This window comes from Chaetomium fimeti (genome assembly GCF_033439085.1).
Source record: "Chaetomium fimeti strain CBS 168.71 chromosome Unknown B0H64scaffold_5, whole genome shotgun sequence".
In the NCBI taxonomy this organism is placed as follows: domain Eukaryota; kingdom Fungi; phylum Ascomycota; class Sordariomycetes; order Sordariales; family Chaetomiaceae; genus Chaetomium; species Chaetomium fimeti.
Genome location: NW_026944333.1, coordinates 1,092,118 through 1,104,494, shown reverse-complemented (window position 1 = coordinate 1,104,494; position 12,377 = coordinate 1,092,118). Strand labels below are relative to the sequence as shown.

At 57.8% G+C, this 12,377-nt stretch overlaps 4 protein-coding genes across 4 annotated transcripts; 3 read left to right on the top strand and 1 right to left on the bottom strand.

The window, feature by feature from the left end:
• Positions 1-1,114: 1,114 nt before the first annotated feature.
• B0H64DRAFT_180674 (TPR domain protein) lies at positions 1,115-3,823 on the top strand. The gene is made up of 3 exons (XM_062798910.1): positions 1,115-1,731; positions 1,784-2,497; positions 2,567-3,823. The coding sequence occupies exons 1-3, from the start codon at positions 1,250-1,252 to the stop codon at positions 3,615-3,617; spliced, it is 2,247 nt and encodes a 748-aa protein (XP_062657647.1). The 5' UTR covers positions 1,115-1,249; the 3' UTR covers positions 3,618-3,823.
• Positions 3,824-4,168: 345 nt separating this feature from the next.
• On the bottom strand, positions 4,169-6,363 carry B0H64DRAFT_399768 (uncharacterized protein). The gene has a single exon (XM_062804026.1). The coding sequence runs from the start codon at positions 6,154-6,156 to the stop codon at positions 4,267-4,269; it is 1,890 nt and encodes a 629-aa protein (XP_062657646.1). The 5' UTR covers positions 6,157-6,363; the 3' UTR covers positions 4,169-4,266.
• Positions 6,364-7,773: 1,410 nt separating this feature from the next.
• On the top strand, positions 7,774-10,457 carry B0H64DRAFT_343295 (uncharacterized protein; the record flags this gene model as incomplete). Its single annotated transcript, XM_062801279.1, has 4 exons — positions 7,774-8,319; positions 8,387-9,351; positions 9,430-9,634; positions 10,070-10,457. The coding sequence occupies 4 exons, from the start codon at positions 7,774-7,776 to the stop codon at positions 10,202-10,204; spliced, it is 1,851 nt and encodes a 616-aa protein (XP_062657645.1). The 3' UTR covers positions 10,205-10,457.
• A 243-nt stretch (positions 10,458-10,700) lies between these two features.
• Positions 10,701-12,254, top strand: B0H64DRAFT_325662 (uncharacterized protein; the record flags this gene model as incomplete). The annotated part of the gene is made up of 1 exon (XM_062800709.1): positions 10,701-12,254. One exon carries the CDS (start codon positions 10,701-10,703, stop codon positions 12,252-12,254), a length of 1,554 nt encoding a protein of 517 aa, XP_062657644.1.
• Positions 12,255-12,377: the final 123 nt, after the last annotated feature.

Sequence of the window (12,377 nt, the reverse complement as noted above, 5' to 3'; positions counted from 1 at the left end):
ATATGGTTGGATTCAGCTTCTCAACTTCCTCAATCTGTTTAGCCTATTCAATTTACTTGATATAACTATCGTTAAATTCGCTACCGGAGTAATGGTTGTTGCTGCGTACTTGTCTAGCCCTAACCCTAGTCTATTCGCCCCGGTATCGACAAGGGCGAGCTATATATCTGAAAAATAACAACAGGACTTGAGAGATCTGCATTTAACTGCGTTTTTGAGAAATCTAGTTGCCTCTAGATTAATATCTTTTCAATACGTTGTGGACTGAGTTTAATTCAATTGATAAACTTTGTAACGAAAAGGGGAGGCGGACGGCAGGGTTGGGGTTATGTGTGGAGGCAGTCACGTGGTACGGTCCGCGGGGACCAGCGCCTCCGGTCCAAAAAGGCCGCCTCACATAAAAAGACTCGGAGCAGAAAACGCAAGGCAAAGCATCGGGCTTGGAAAGAGGAGGCAGCTGTTTGCTGTTTGCGGTATGGGAGGATGATAAGGTACCTAAGATATTTGTCACTTAGTCATCGAGAATTTTACTCTATCTTGATTTGACCAACAATTTACGACTGTTAAACTCCGAAACTCGAACTTTTTTTTTCCACCTTCCCCTTAGGTTCCTTCCTCAGCCATCATCGCCTTCCAACTTTCACTTCCGCAGTTCCGCTGTCGCACCCTTGCCACTCCCCGCCATCGTCTTCCACCCTTTATACACCCACACATCCACTTCTTTTCCAATTGCACAAAAGCCTGAAATCCGACGACGGCACGACGTGCTATCCCGCCTTTTCCACGGCGTTCGAGGATCTTTTGGTCGCCGATTTTAGAATCCCAGAATCCTAAAATGCCCCCAGTAGAGTGACCAACCCCCACAGTCTTGTGAGCAAGGACTACTATGTATCGATCTACCGCAAGTAACATCGCTGGCGGCTGGCCACTCATGGGGCGCTCTTTTTTTGCCCGGCCGCTCTCGAAGGTATGTGACATGTCCAAACCTGTTTTCTCTCTCCCCCCACTTCTCCCTGTCTATCGCCCAGAGTTTCTCAAACGAAAGCACTAGCTTGCCAGCCCGATTTTGAGGCAAAACCCGCACCAGACCGCGGCCACGGTAGTCGACGATTTCAAGCATCTCATCGACCAGCAGCAGGAGCTACGCGGCGCCTTTAATGGGCAGCGCCCAACAAAGAACCCCCGAGACCAAGTCCTCTTCCAGTTCCAACAGAAGCTGGCGGAATCTCAGCGCGCGCGCGCTGCCCCTATGAGACAGGGAACCCGACTGTCGTACGTGCCGCCGTCGTATCCGCCGTGCGTGGCGCCCTTCTCCGAGCTCAAGAAGACCATGATGGGCGACCTGCTACTCGAGACGCATAACCGGGGAACCTACATGCTCGTGCGGTCGCTAACGCCCCAGGACCGGACGACGGCCGTCCTAGCCATTGTGGAAGACGAGAAGGGCGACGTCCTCATGCTCCAGCTGCACCACCAGGTGGACGACAGGGAGCCTCTCGTACGCGAGGGCACCGTCATGATCCTCAAGGAACCGTTCTTCAGAATGATGATGGACGGAAACTACGGGCTTCGCGTGGATCATGTGTCCGACGTTGTGCTTCTCCCGGCCAACGACGAAAGGATCCCAGCCGCGTGGCGGGGAAAACCTGATCACAGCGGCACCGCCCTGGCTTGGAAGGCGCAAGGTAACAACCACTTCAACAGGTCCGAGTATCGGTCTGCCATCGAGTGGTAAGTTGGGGCAAAACCCGGCACTGAACAACGCTAACTTTCGCGTGGGCAGCTATACCCAGTCGCTAGCCTATCCGTCGACCCTGGAAGAGATATGCACCGTGAGGCTCAGCCGGTCCGTGGCATTCCTTAAAGCTAGACAATACGATGCCGCTCTGTTAGATACCGAGCTCGTAACGACCACGGCAGCAGCGGGTAGCAATCTAGCAGATAAAGCGCGGTTCCGCAAGGCCGAAGCGCTCTACGGGCTCGAGAGGTACCGCGAGTGCTGCGAAGTGCTCAAGGAGCTTCGCCTCGACTATCCCCACAACGCGCCGGCCAAAGCCCTGCTGACCCGCGGCATCGCCCGGCTCGCCGAACAGACGAACGGCGAGTACCAATTCAAGCAGCTACATGACGACGCCGCCAAGCTGCGGCCGCCGCACCTGGACCACGCGACCTACATCGGTCCCGTCCGGGTCCAAGACGCTGGCTCCCGCGGGCGTGGGCTCTTCACCACCAAAGCGGTCAAGGCGGGCGACCTCCTCTTCTGCGAGAAGGCCTTCGCGTACGTCTTTTCTGACGCGGACGCGGGTACTCGCGAGGTCCCGCTGCTGGTGGACCCAAGGGCCGGAGGCACAGTAGGCACACAGTCAGACCTCGTTAACATGACCATCCAGAAGCTGCACCGCAACCCGTCTCTGACCCCGGCCATCACCAACCTCCATCACGGCTCCTATCAGCCGGTCGCCACCACCCAAGTCGACGGTCAGTCCATCATCGACAGGTACGCCCCCCCCCCCCCGCCCCCTCCCTCTTCAACCCCCACCACAAATCTAATTAATAACCGTCCCAGCTTCCACGTCCGCCGCACCGTCGGCATCAACGTCTTCAGCAGCTCCCTCAGCTCCCTCGTCCAGCTGGCCAACCCCAACGGCCCCATGGGCAACGCTTCCGGCATCTGGCCCCTCGCCTCGTACCTCAACCACTCCTGCGCCGGCAACGCGTTCCGCGCCTTCATCGGCGACCTCCTCATCGCGCGCGCGACGCGGGACCTCCCCGCCGGCACGGAACTCACCTGGTGGTACTATTTGCTCGACGTAGGTGGCGAGTCGGAAGGCGAGAAGAGGAGCGATATGCTTCGGCACTGGGGGTTCGAGTGCGACTGCCCGCTGTGTGCGGACGCGAAGCGTTCGGGGGAGCGGGTGGCGAGGACGAGGAGGGCGTTGGTGACGGAGCTGGAGCGCGGGGTGGAGGAGCTGCGGCGCGGGGTGGAGGCGGGCGTGTTGTCGACTGCTGCGCGGGACGCGGTGCTGAGATCGGTGGAGAGCGGCGTGGAGGCGCTGGAGGAGACGTATGCGCGACCGGCCGAGGAGGTGCCGCGGTTTGATGTGTGGGGGGCGCGGATGGACCTCGTCGAGGCGGTATGGGTGCGGAGGAGGACGATGGCGGCGGAGCAGGCGGTGAGGTTGATGTTGAGGGCGCTGGGGGCGCTGGGGTATGTCATCGAGGGAGGGGAACGGGGGACGGTCGTGGTTAGGAAGTGGGGGGTGATGGACGGTGGCGTGGTCGGGTGCTGGATGTTGCTGCGCGATGCCTATCGGGAGACGGCGCCCGAGCTGGTGGCGCCGGCCGAGGAGTATGCGCGGACTGCGTACCGGACCTTGATTGGCGAGGATGAGACATTTGTGCACTTTAGGGTGGGACCTGCGACGCCCACGGCAAGTTGGTCTCAATCAGTGACCTCACGGCCCTCTCCTTCCAGACTATCCGGCGGCTCGTCACCACCGCGGTCGATGCCTACGCCTTCGACACCGAGACCGGCAGCTACATCGCGCTGGGGAAAGTCTGCTCGCATGCGGTCGGCTCAGGGGGGCACGCAGCCGACCACCCCGCGGAAAAAGTGACCATCGGCCAGATCGTGTCCGCCTAGCTCGACGTGACTGCCGCCCTGGTCGAGGTGTTCGAAAACAACTGCCTATTTGGTGACAGTGTCCAGAGTGATGTCGACGTTATGTAGGTATAGAATACAGATCAGGAAAGGTTGTATTTAAGGTTCGATGAATCGAATGTCAATACACTCAAGCCTGCAAATTAACGCCGTGGACACTCTCCGATTCATTTGCTGATTGACATACCAATCTGGCAAGATAAATCCCTTTCACAACAACTCCACGTCCTTCCCTCGGGCGGTCCTATACTCATGACTGTCGCGTTTGGATTTGGCTGTTTCAGGTTCGACAGATTCGTGCCAGGTATTTCACGCAGGCAGCGTGCAAGATGTTTAGGCACATACAACTAAACCAGCGGCGTTGCCTTTGTGTTTTTTCTGGCTCGTGGAAACCCAGAACGAAGAAACGCAGACTTTGTGGCGTAAACGCCGGGCCGCCTTTCAGGTTGGCACGCATGGCTGAGGCACCCAGGTAGGTACACAACACTTTCTTGTAAAAGACAAATAGGCACATTGAATGCAGCAATTAACCCCTGACTAAAGCTCCCCTACAATACAATCAGTATCCGTATCATTACATCCCCGCGGCGCAAGCCTTTCCCCCTCTAATGATCTACCAGACCACGACACCCCCTGAACAAATACAGCACCCCAAAACAACCCGACCCAACCGCCCACAGCGCCAAAAACACAAACGCCACCACGGGCGGCACGATCCCCGGTACCAGCACCGTCCCCCTCGAATACACCACCGCCTCCCCATTGACAAACTCACTCGCCTCCCGATACCGCCCCTCCCCATCCACGTACCCCACCCCACCATTATACACCAACTGCATCACGTACAGCCCATACGCCCGCGTCAGCGACCCCCGCAGCTCCTCCGCCTGCAGATACGCCGACTGCAGCGGCACCCGTGTCCCGATGAAATGCGTGCCCAGCTGCGCATACCCCTGCGCGAACCGGCCCGCCGACGCATACAAGTGGGACAGCCACTCCGTCTCGGCGCGGTCCCGCGCCGTGCCGGAGAAGAGGAGGTGCGGCACGCCGATGGAGAGGCGCTCCGCGCATTTGGTGGAGGACGCGAAGCCGACGGGCGTCGAGTTGGAGGGTTGGAAGGTGTGGAAGGCGGCGCGTCGGCCGTCGAGGTGTGCTGTGCCGACGGCGGAGGTGGACGTGCAGCGGACGCCGATGGCGGCCATGGGGGTGGGCGGGGTGATGTTGTAGGCGTCGGCCTGGGTTTGGTAGGCGCCGAAGAGCTCCGGGATGGTGTCCGGGAGGGTGAAGTTGAGGGTGGGGGGGTTTTCGATGATGTTGGGGTTGGTGTTTTTGGCGCTGAGGTTCTGCCAGAGGATTAGTTCAAGGACCTGGGGCTCGTCGTCCATGCCTGGGTATGGCATTGTCTTGCTCTCGGGGCCGGGGATGCTGATGGGGTTGTAGCATTCGGATGAAACTGGTAGGTTGGTCGTCTGTCTCCTTTGGCGGTACGGCCAGTTGTAGCCCACCTCGGCCACGGCTTGGAGGTTGTTTGCAAAGCGGGCTGTGGCCCCACTGGAAGTCTGGTTGTAAATTTCGATGGTCGCGTTGGGTCCGAGGACATCGTATCCGTATGCGTCGCCACTTGCGAGCTCTGCGTCTTCTTTTCTATGACTTAGAATGGTGAAGTCGGAGAGCTTGGTGACAACGGAGCATTCGTAACTAAAGGCGAGCCCCCATGATTTACCATCGATGGGGGCGCCGGTGTCGGACTGTGGCGCGAGGAAGACGTTAGAGACACCTGTGTCCCTTGGGAGGCTGTTGGGAAGGTTGGTAAACACGCCGCTATCCGCAAGACTGGATCTGTCGACCTCCTGGGAGGTGTAAATGACCCCGTCCCCGGGAGGTGGTTGGATCCTCGTTGTCTCACTCCACCTCGAGAACGCCCGCTCTGTAGTATCAAATGTGAAGCGCGCGTTCCAGTTTTCCTTGTTATATCCCATGACCGTGGGATGTCTATCCGTGCCACCAGCCGGCGCCCCAGAAAGAAATTGATATCCTGTCTCAAACTCCATTGTCAAACCGGAAAGAGGGAGTCCGACATAACCAAATAAGGTGACGAGGCTCAGCAACGTCCAAGCGAGCGAGGTGAGGCCCCGAGTGGCCGGCTCACGGCGAAGGAGGACCGGCCTCCCGAAGGCCAGCAGCCATCCGTTGGGCGGGATGTGATCATCTTGATGTTTTGAGTCAAGAGCTAACGACTTGGGCCGGATAAGCATGCGCTCCGCAACACCCTCACGTCCGTAGTGGAAGATGCTCAAGCCGACGGACGCCAGCACGAACCACGAGTAGTATATTGCGTTGGCGCCAGAGCGACCGAAAACGAGACCATTGCCGTTGTCGTTGTCTGGGACGAGGTAAAGGCGCCATATTACTAGGAAGTAAATTGTCAGGGCTAGTGGAAGCGAGATGATCACTATCCCGCGCATAATGCCACGGGACTGCCGGATGGTAGCCATGGTATTTGCGCTGGCAGGTCGGGCGACCTCAGGGTGGTTCTTGAGTGCCCTTGGAGCAGTTGAAGACCCACAGATGATGGCGATAATTGATAGGTGTCCTGGACCGGAGCAAAGGTTTTCACAGAGTGCCGTACTGCGAGTGAGCTAAAAAGATGGATATGTATTATATATGGCTATGAAATCATAGAGAGGATAAGGCTCAGCCTGATGTAAAGCCTGTTCAGCTCGATGTAAGCTTACGCCACCGTTAACGTGTGGTGTGGTTACGCAGGTAGCACAAAGCCAGGCGCTTGACTTGGGGTCAAGCGCCCTATTGGTCTGCGGTGGTAGTCAGAGTAACTCGCAAGATTATCGGTGAGGTTATTAAAATAGATGCCGACGTACCTACCTAGGTACCTAGGTAGGTAGTGAGCGGTTGTAACAAAGCTCTCTTAACCCATACTTGAGGGAGTTGGTCGGATTGAGGGTGGGTACATGTGAACAGAGAAGGCTACCGACATAACCCTTGACATATTGGTCACCTGGTCTCTTGCCCAGGGAGTTGTCCGGGCAGTGACACCGGGGAGACGGAGAGGGGTAGGTAGGACACATTCAGCTGAGCTTGGCGCAATAAGGGTGGCGAGAGAAGGTGACAAAAGTACATAGATGCCTCGGGAGAAGTCCAAACAACATCACATGGAGGTCACACAAGCGAGGCTCTGTATAGGTAGGTCTCAAGGCAGGTAGGTACCTTACCTATTCAGATCTGCACCGCCGGCGCTGCTCGGTGGTACATACAAGCACGCAGTTCTGACAGAGTGGCATCCCGAATTTGGAAGGCTACTGCATCAGGTTACCGTGTTAGAATATTGTATTAACTACATTACATATAGTAAAAACGAAAACAAAAAATGAGCGTAGAGACGTAAGACATGGTCACTCAGCCCCGGTGACCAACTTGATGCCACTTCATAAAGCACAGGGTTAGGGTTACCATCCGTTTCCCGGAAACCTATGCGAGAGCGAATACGACAGCTTCTCGATGGAACTTCTGGTGGCGTGTTTTAGAAAGCAGTTGTAGGGTGTGTGGGGTTTATTCGTACCTATCACTATCGGAGAAAAAAGCCATCGATCAGTTATGAGGATGTTGTCGGTAGCTGGAAATGGATCGAACGCTCTCTTTGGAGGGGTGCCTGAATCTGAAGTGGGCCCACGTGCCGAACTCCCCTGAAAGGCGTGGGGTGCACTCCGCTTCCAGCGACCCCTCCAGCGGCCCCTCCCGCACCATGTTCCCTGCACGCCACCGATAAACCAATCGACGATCATATCGCAAGCACGCGCCTTTTGGGGTATGCGCGGACCTGATCGGAGGCGTGGGCGCGTCGGTGAACCTCCCGGGAAACAAGTACCTGATGTTACATTGGAACATTGGGACAGGGTATGATGGTTTCCATGTGCTATTTTGGCGACTCTAACCTTGGTTATCACGTCGAGAAAATGGCCGAGGAACGGGGAGAGATGGAAGTTAAATGGAGGGCTATCCCGCCCCTGGTTTTGGGTGAATAATTCATCTCATGCCATGGGCGGGCACGCACATTCGGTCTATTAGAAGCCTATCCTAGATCTCTATTTACTACAATGGCTTTCTCCCGCCGCTTTACCGCGGCCGCCCTGCTCGCCTCCACCCTCTCGATCCAAGCAGCTGCCGTCGATGTCGAGATCCCGGTTTCAGCCGTGACCTCGGAAATCGAGTCTGACTGGACGTCTGTCTACTATGGCAGAACCCCTCTCCTCCTCGGCAACGATGGTACTGCTGGTAGCGGTGGATGGCTCGCCTGGAACGTCGACTCGGCCACGCCTCTGACCCAAGTTCATGCCGAGACTCCGGGTCGCCGAACCAAGGTTGTGACCACCATCCATGGCCGCGACGACGACAACAAGTCGACCGGTCTCGCTGTCAGCATTGGGCAGCCGGACTCGGTGCTCCGCGCTTGGGAGCTGCCCGACTTCGAGGAGGTCGAGTCGGCCCGGACCACGGTGCTTGGCGACTGGTCCGCCCTCTGCTCGTGGAAAAGCCCGAGCGGTGCTGACTACGTGTACCTGTTTGGCAAGAAAGAGGCGAAGGTGTTTCTTGTTCGGAAGGACGACGACGAGGATGACTATGAGGATTCCAAATTTGTGGAGGTATTTTTTGTTTAGCGGCGGATGCTACCACTCAAAAATGAACGTAAAAGGACTAACCAGCGGATAGATCCAAACCTTTCCCCTTCCGGTTGAGGCGTCGGGTTGTGCTACCGCGCCTTCCCTTCGCAAGATGTTTGTCTCGGCCGATGATGACAAGGACGTGTACGTCTTTGACCTGGCCGAGTCCACTGCCGACCCTACCATCAGCAAGACCGGTGAAGCCGCGGACGACGTAACGGGAGTGGCGGTTTATGTGTCCAACACTACCAATGTTGACTACCTCTTCGTGGCCATGGACGACACCGTGGCTGTTTACGCGCCCCCGTTCAACCTCCTCGGCAACCTCAAACTCGTAGGGTACGAGGACATTGAAATCCAGGGCCTTGCCATCTACCAGGGTTCCACGTCCAAGTACGCCAGCGGCGTGCTGACATACGCCATCGAGTCCGACGACATCACCGGCTTCGGCGTTAGCTCTCTTGACGGCGCCATCCAGCAGTTGGGCCTGCAGGTCAACACCAAATATGACCCCAGCCGCGAGTCCAATAAGCCGTCGCCTATCTGCAGCTCCTGCTCGAACAATGGTTTCTGTACCCAGGTTAGCCGAGGCGTTGAATGTTCATGCTTTGCAGGTTGGCAAGGCAAGACTTGCAGCACGTACACTTGTGAAGACAACTGCTCCGGCAACGGTCAGTGTGTGGGACCGAACCAGTGCAAGTGCAACGCCGGTTGGGGGGGCCTCCACTGCTCTTTCGTCGTCGTACAGCCGGTCGCCGAGACGGACGCCAACGGCGGTGACGGAGACGACCCGGCCATCTGGATTTCGCCCTCCGACCGCAGCCAGTCGCGCATCATCACGACCACCAAGTCCGAGCAAGGTGCGGGCCTCGGCGTGTTCGACCTCTCGGGCAAGCTCCTGCAAACCATCGCCGCCGGCGAGCCCAACAACGTCGACGTCATCTACAACTTCCAAGCCGGGCCCCGCAAGATCGACCTCGCCTACGCGGCCTGCCGCGACGACAACACCCTCTGGTAAGCCTAAGCCTCCTCCCTCCCCCCCCATTCCCCCAACCACAACGAAAACCAGCACTAACCCCCACCCCCAACCAGCCTCTTCGAGATCACCGCGAACGGCACCCTAACCACCATCCCCGGCGGCAGCCAGCCGACCCCGCCCGACTACGAAGTCTACGGCTCCTGCACGTACCGCTCGCCGACCACCCAAAAACAATACCTCTTCGTCAACGAGAAATCCGCCAAGTACCTACAATACGAACTCACCGCCACGGAGGACGGCACGCTGACCACCACGCTCGTGCGCTCCTTCACCGGCGGCTCCGGCGGCCAGGTCGAGGGCTGCGTGGCCGACGAGGCCAACGGCGTCGTCTTCATCGGCGAGGAGCCGCACGCGCTGTGGCGGTACGATGCCGAGCCGACTGCTGGGGAGGAGCCTGAGGGCGTGGTGGTGGGCGTGGTGGGGGATGGGCACATGCGTGCGGATGTGGAAGGGGTGGCGCTGGTGTTGGGGCGCACGAAGGAGGAGGGGTTCTTGGTCGTCTCGAACCAGGGGGTGAGTGGGTATAATGTGTACCGGCGGCAGGCGCCGCATGAGTTTGTGATGGCGTTTACGATTGGAGAGGGGGAGGGGGTGGATCGGGTTACGAATACGGATGGGGTGGCTGCGGTGGGGACGGGGTTGGGGGAGAGGTTTCCCAAGGGGTTGGTGGTTGTGCATGATGATGCGAATGAGTTGGCTGGTGGGCAGGGCACGAGTGAGGAGGCGAGCTTCAAGCTGGTGCCGTTGGAGAGGATTTTGGGGGCGGACGTGGTGAGCCAGTTGGGGTTGTTGGATGAGGTGGACAGCGAGTGGGATCCCAGAGCTTAGGGGAATCGGGAGGATCTTTGGATGAACAACATGTTTTTGGCAGGGACGATCAATGTTAGGTAACACGGAGGCAAGGAGCCTGCGGGGGAAGAAGGTACTTCGGGGGTTTCGTAGTGGAGGACCAGATTGAATCTGGAAAGCGCAATGTTGTGCATGCTAGATTTGTACGAATCCTTCTCAAGGGCAGTGCGGTTAACTTCAACCCACAATTTGATACATGAACAGCAATCCGTGGAACATGAATGAGGTTCGTATCTCGACGCACATGGTTCTAACTGTCGGAAATTCCCGCAAAACCGTTTTCACATGCGACGGAGACCTGTAGTTAGTGACGTCATGACCGTTATGCCACCAGCCTTGGCAGGCACGGCAACGTTGTTGAACAGGAAAAGTCGGCGGGGATAACCACCGAAGATATTTAGTTTTCCACCCATCAGGATCTGGCCGAAGCTAGTGAACACAGCTCAGAACATACTCACGAGAGGAAACCGCAGAAATGACCTCCCAATCGCGGGTTTACAACCCACTCATACATCCCTTCCTCTTCCTCTTCCAACTCTTCCAATGGCTCACGGATAAGATCCTCTCGCCCAACCCTCCCGGGCCCAGCACACGCCTCAGCCGTCCCAAGATTGCCGTCATCGGCGCGGGCATCACGGGCGTGACCAGCGCGGCGCACTGCATCGGCCATGGCTTCGACGTGACCATCTTCGAAGCCGGCAGCGAGGACGAGCTGGGCGGCATCTGGAGCCGCGTCAACAACACCTCGTCCGTGCAGATCCACTCGGTCATGTACCGCTTCCACCCCTCCGTCAAATGGGAGCGCGGCTACCCGGACCGGCAGCAGATCCTCAGCCAAGTACGCGACCTGTGGCGGCGGTACGGGCTCGAGGAGCGCACGCGGTTCGGCACCAAGATCGACCGCGTCTACCAGGACGAGCGCGGCCGCTGGGTGGTCAATGACATGTCGCTGGGCCGCTTCGACGGCGTCATCGCCGCCATCGGCACCTGCGGCGAGCCCAAGGTGCCGCGCATGCCCGGCATGGACGGCTTCCGCGGCGAGATCCACCACTCCAGCCGCCTGACCGGCTCCTGCTCGGCCAGGGACAAGACCATGATCATTATTGGTGGTGGTGCCAGTGCGGTTGAGGCGCTCGAGTTTGCGCATGAGGAGGGTGCCAAGAAGATTTACATCCTCGCGCGCAGCGACAAGTGGATCATCCCGCGGAATCCGATCTGGAACATGCTGCTGGCGATGAACGTGTTTGGGCAGGAGACCTTCCTCAGCTGGATCCCGGAGCTGTTGCTGCGCAAGATGTTCTACCGGGACTTGGAAGACCTGGCGCCTGCCAACAAGGGGCTCTTTACGGATACCCCCATGGTGAATTCGGATATCATGGAGAAGCTGCGTTCGAAGCGGGCAGAGTGGATTCGTTGCGACATCGAGGGGTTTACCGAGGACGGCGTCAAGGTCAACCGGCGCGCCAAGGGGGTTCCGGCCGGTGGACCGGGGCAAAAAGACGTAATCGAGGGTGATGTCGTGGTTATGGCGACGGGGTTCGCCCGACCCAAGCTGGACTTCCTGCCCGACAGCTGCTTTGAGAAGCCGTACGAACCGCCCAACTGGTACCTGCAGACATTCCCGCCAAATCACCCGTCCCTTTCGTGCATCAATTGCACCTACATGAATGCCATCGGGACGGTGGGCAACTGGCACATCGGGATTTACACGCGCATCCTGCTCATGTTCTTGGTTGATCCCTTGACTCGGCCGAATCCCTTTTGGATGAAGCGGTGGATCGACATGACGAGATTGTTCAAGATGGCGTCGCCGGTAGGGCCCTTCGAGTTCTTTACCTACCTCGAGCTTATTTGGTGGTTTTCTTTCTGCGTCGCATTCAACCCCTTCCGATGGAAGTGGGCATTGTTCGTCTTCTTTGGACTCGGCTTCATGCTCCCGAAGAATGTGGTGGCTGCCGAAGACAGGATTCGGAACGGACTTGGCATGCGCCAGGAAACTACTGGCGAGGATGTTGGCCTGAGCTTGTAAGGTGATGCAAAAATCGATCTTGTAAAGGGATGGGATCTGGATGGTGGTTTGGGACCTTGCAAAAAGAACGTGAAAATTTGGCGAGGGGTATCGAGGTGATAATTGATGGCGTTTGTTGGACGG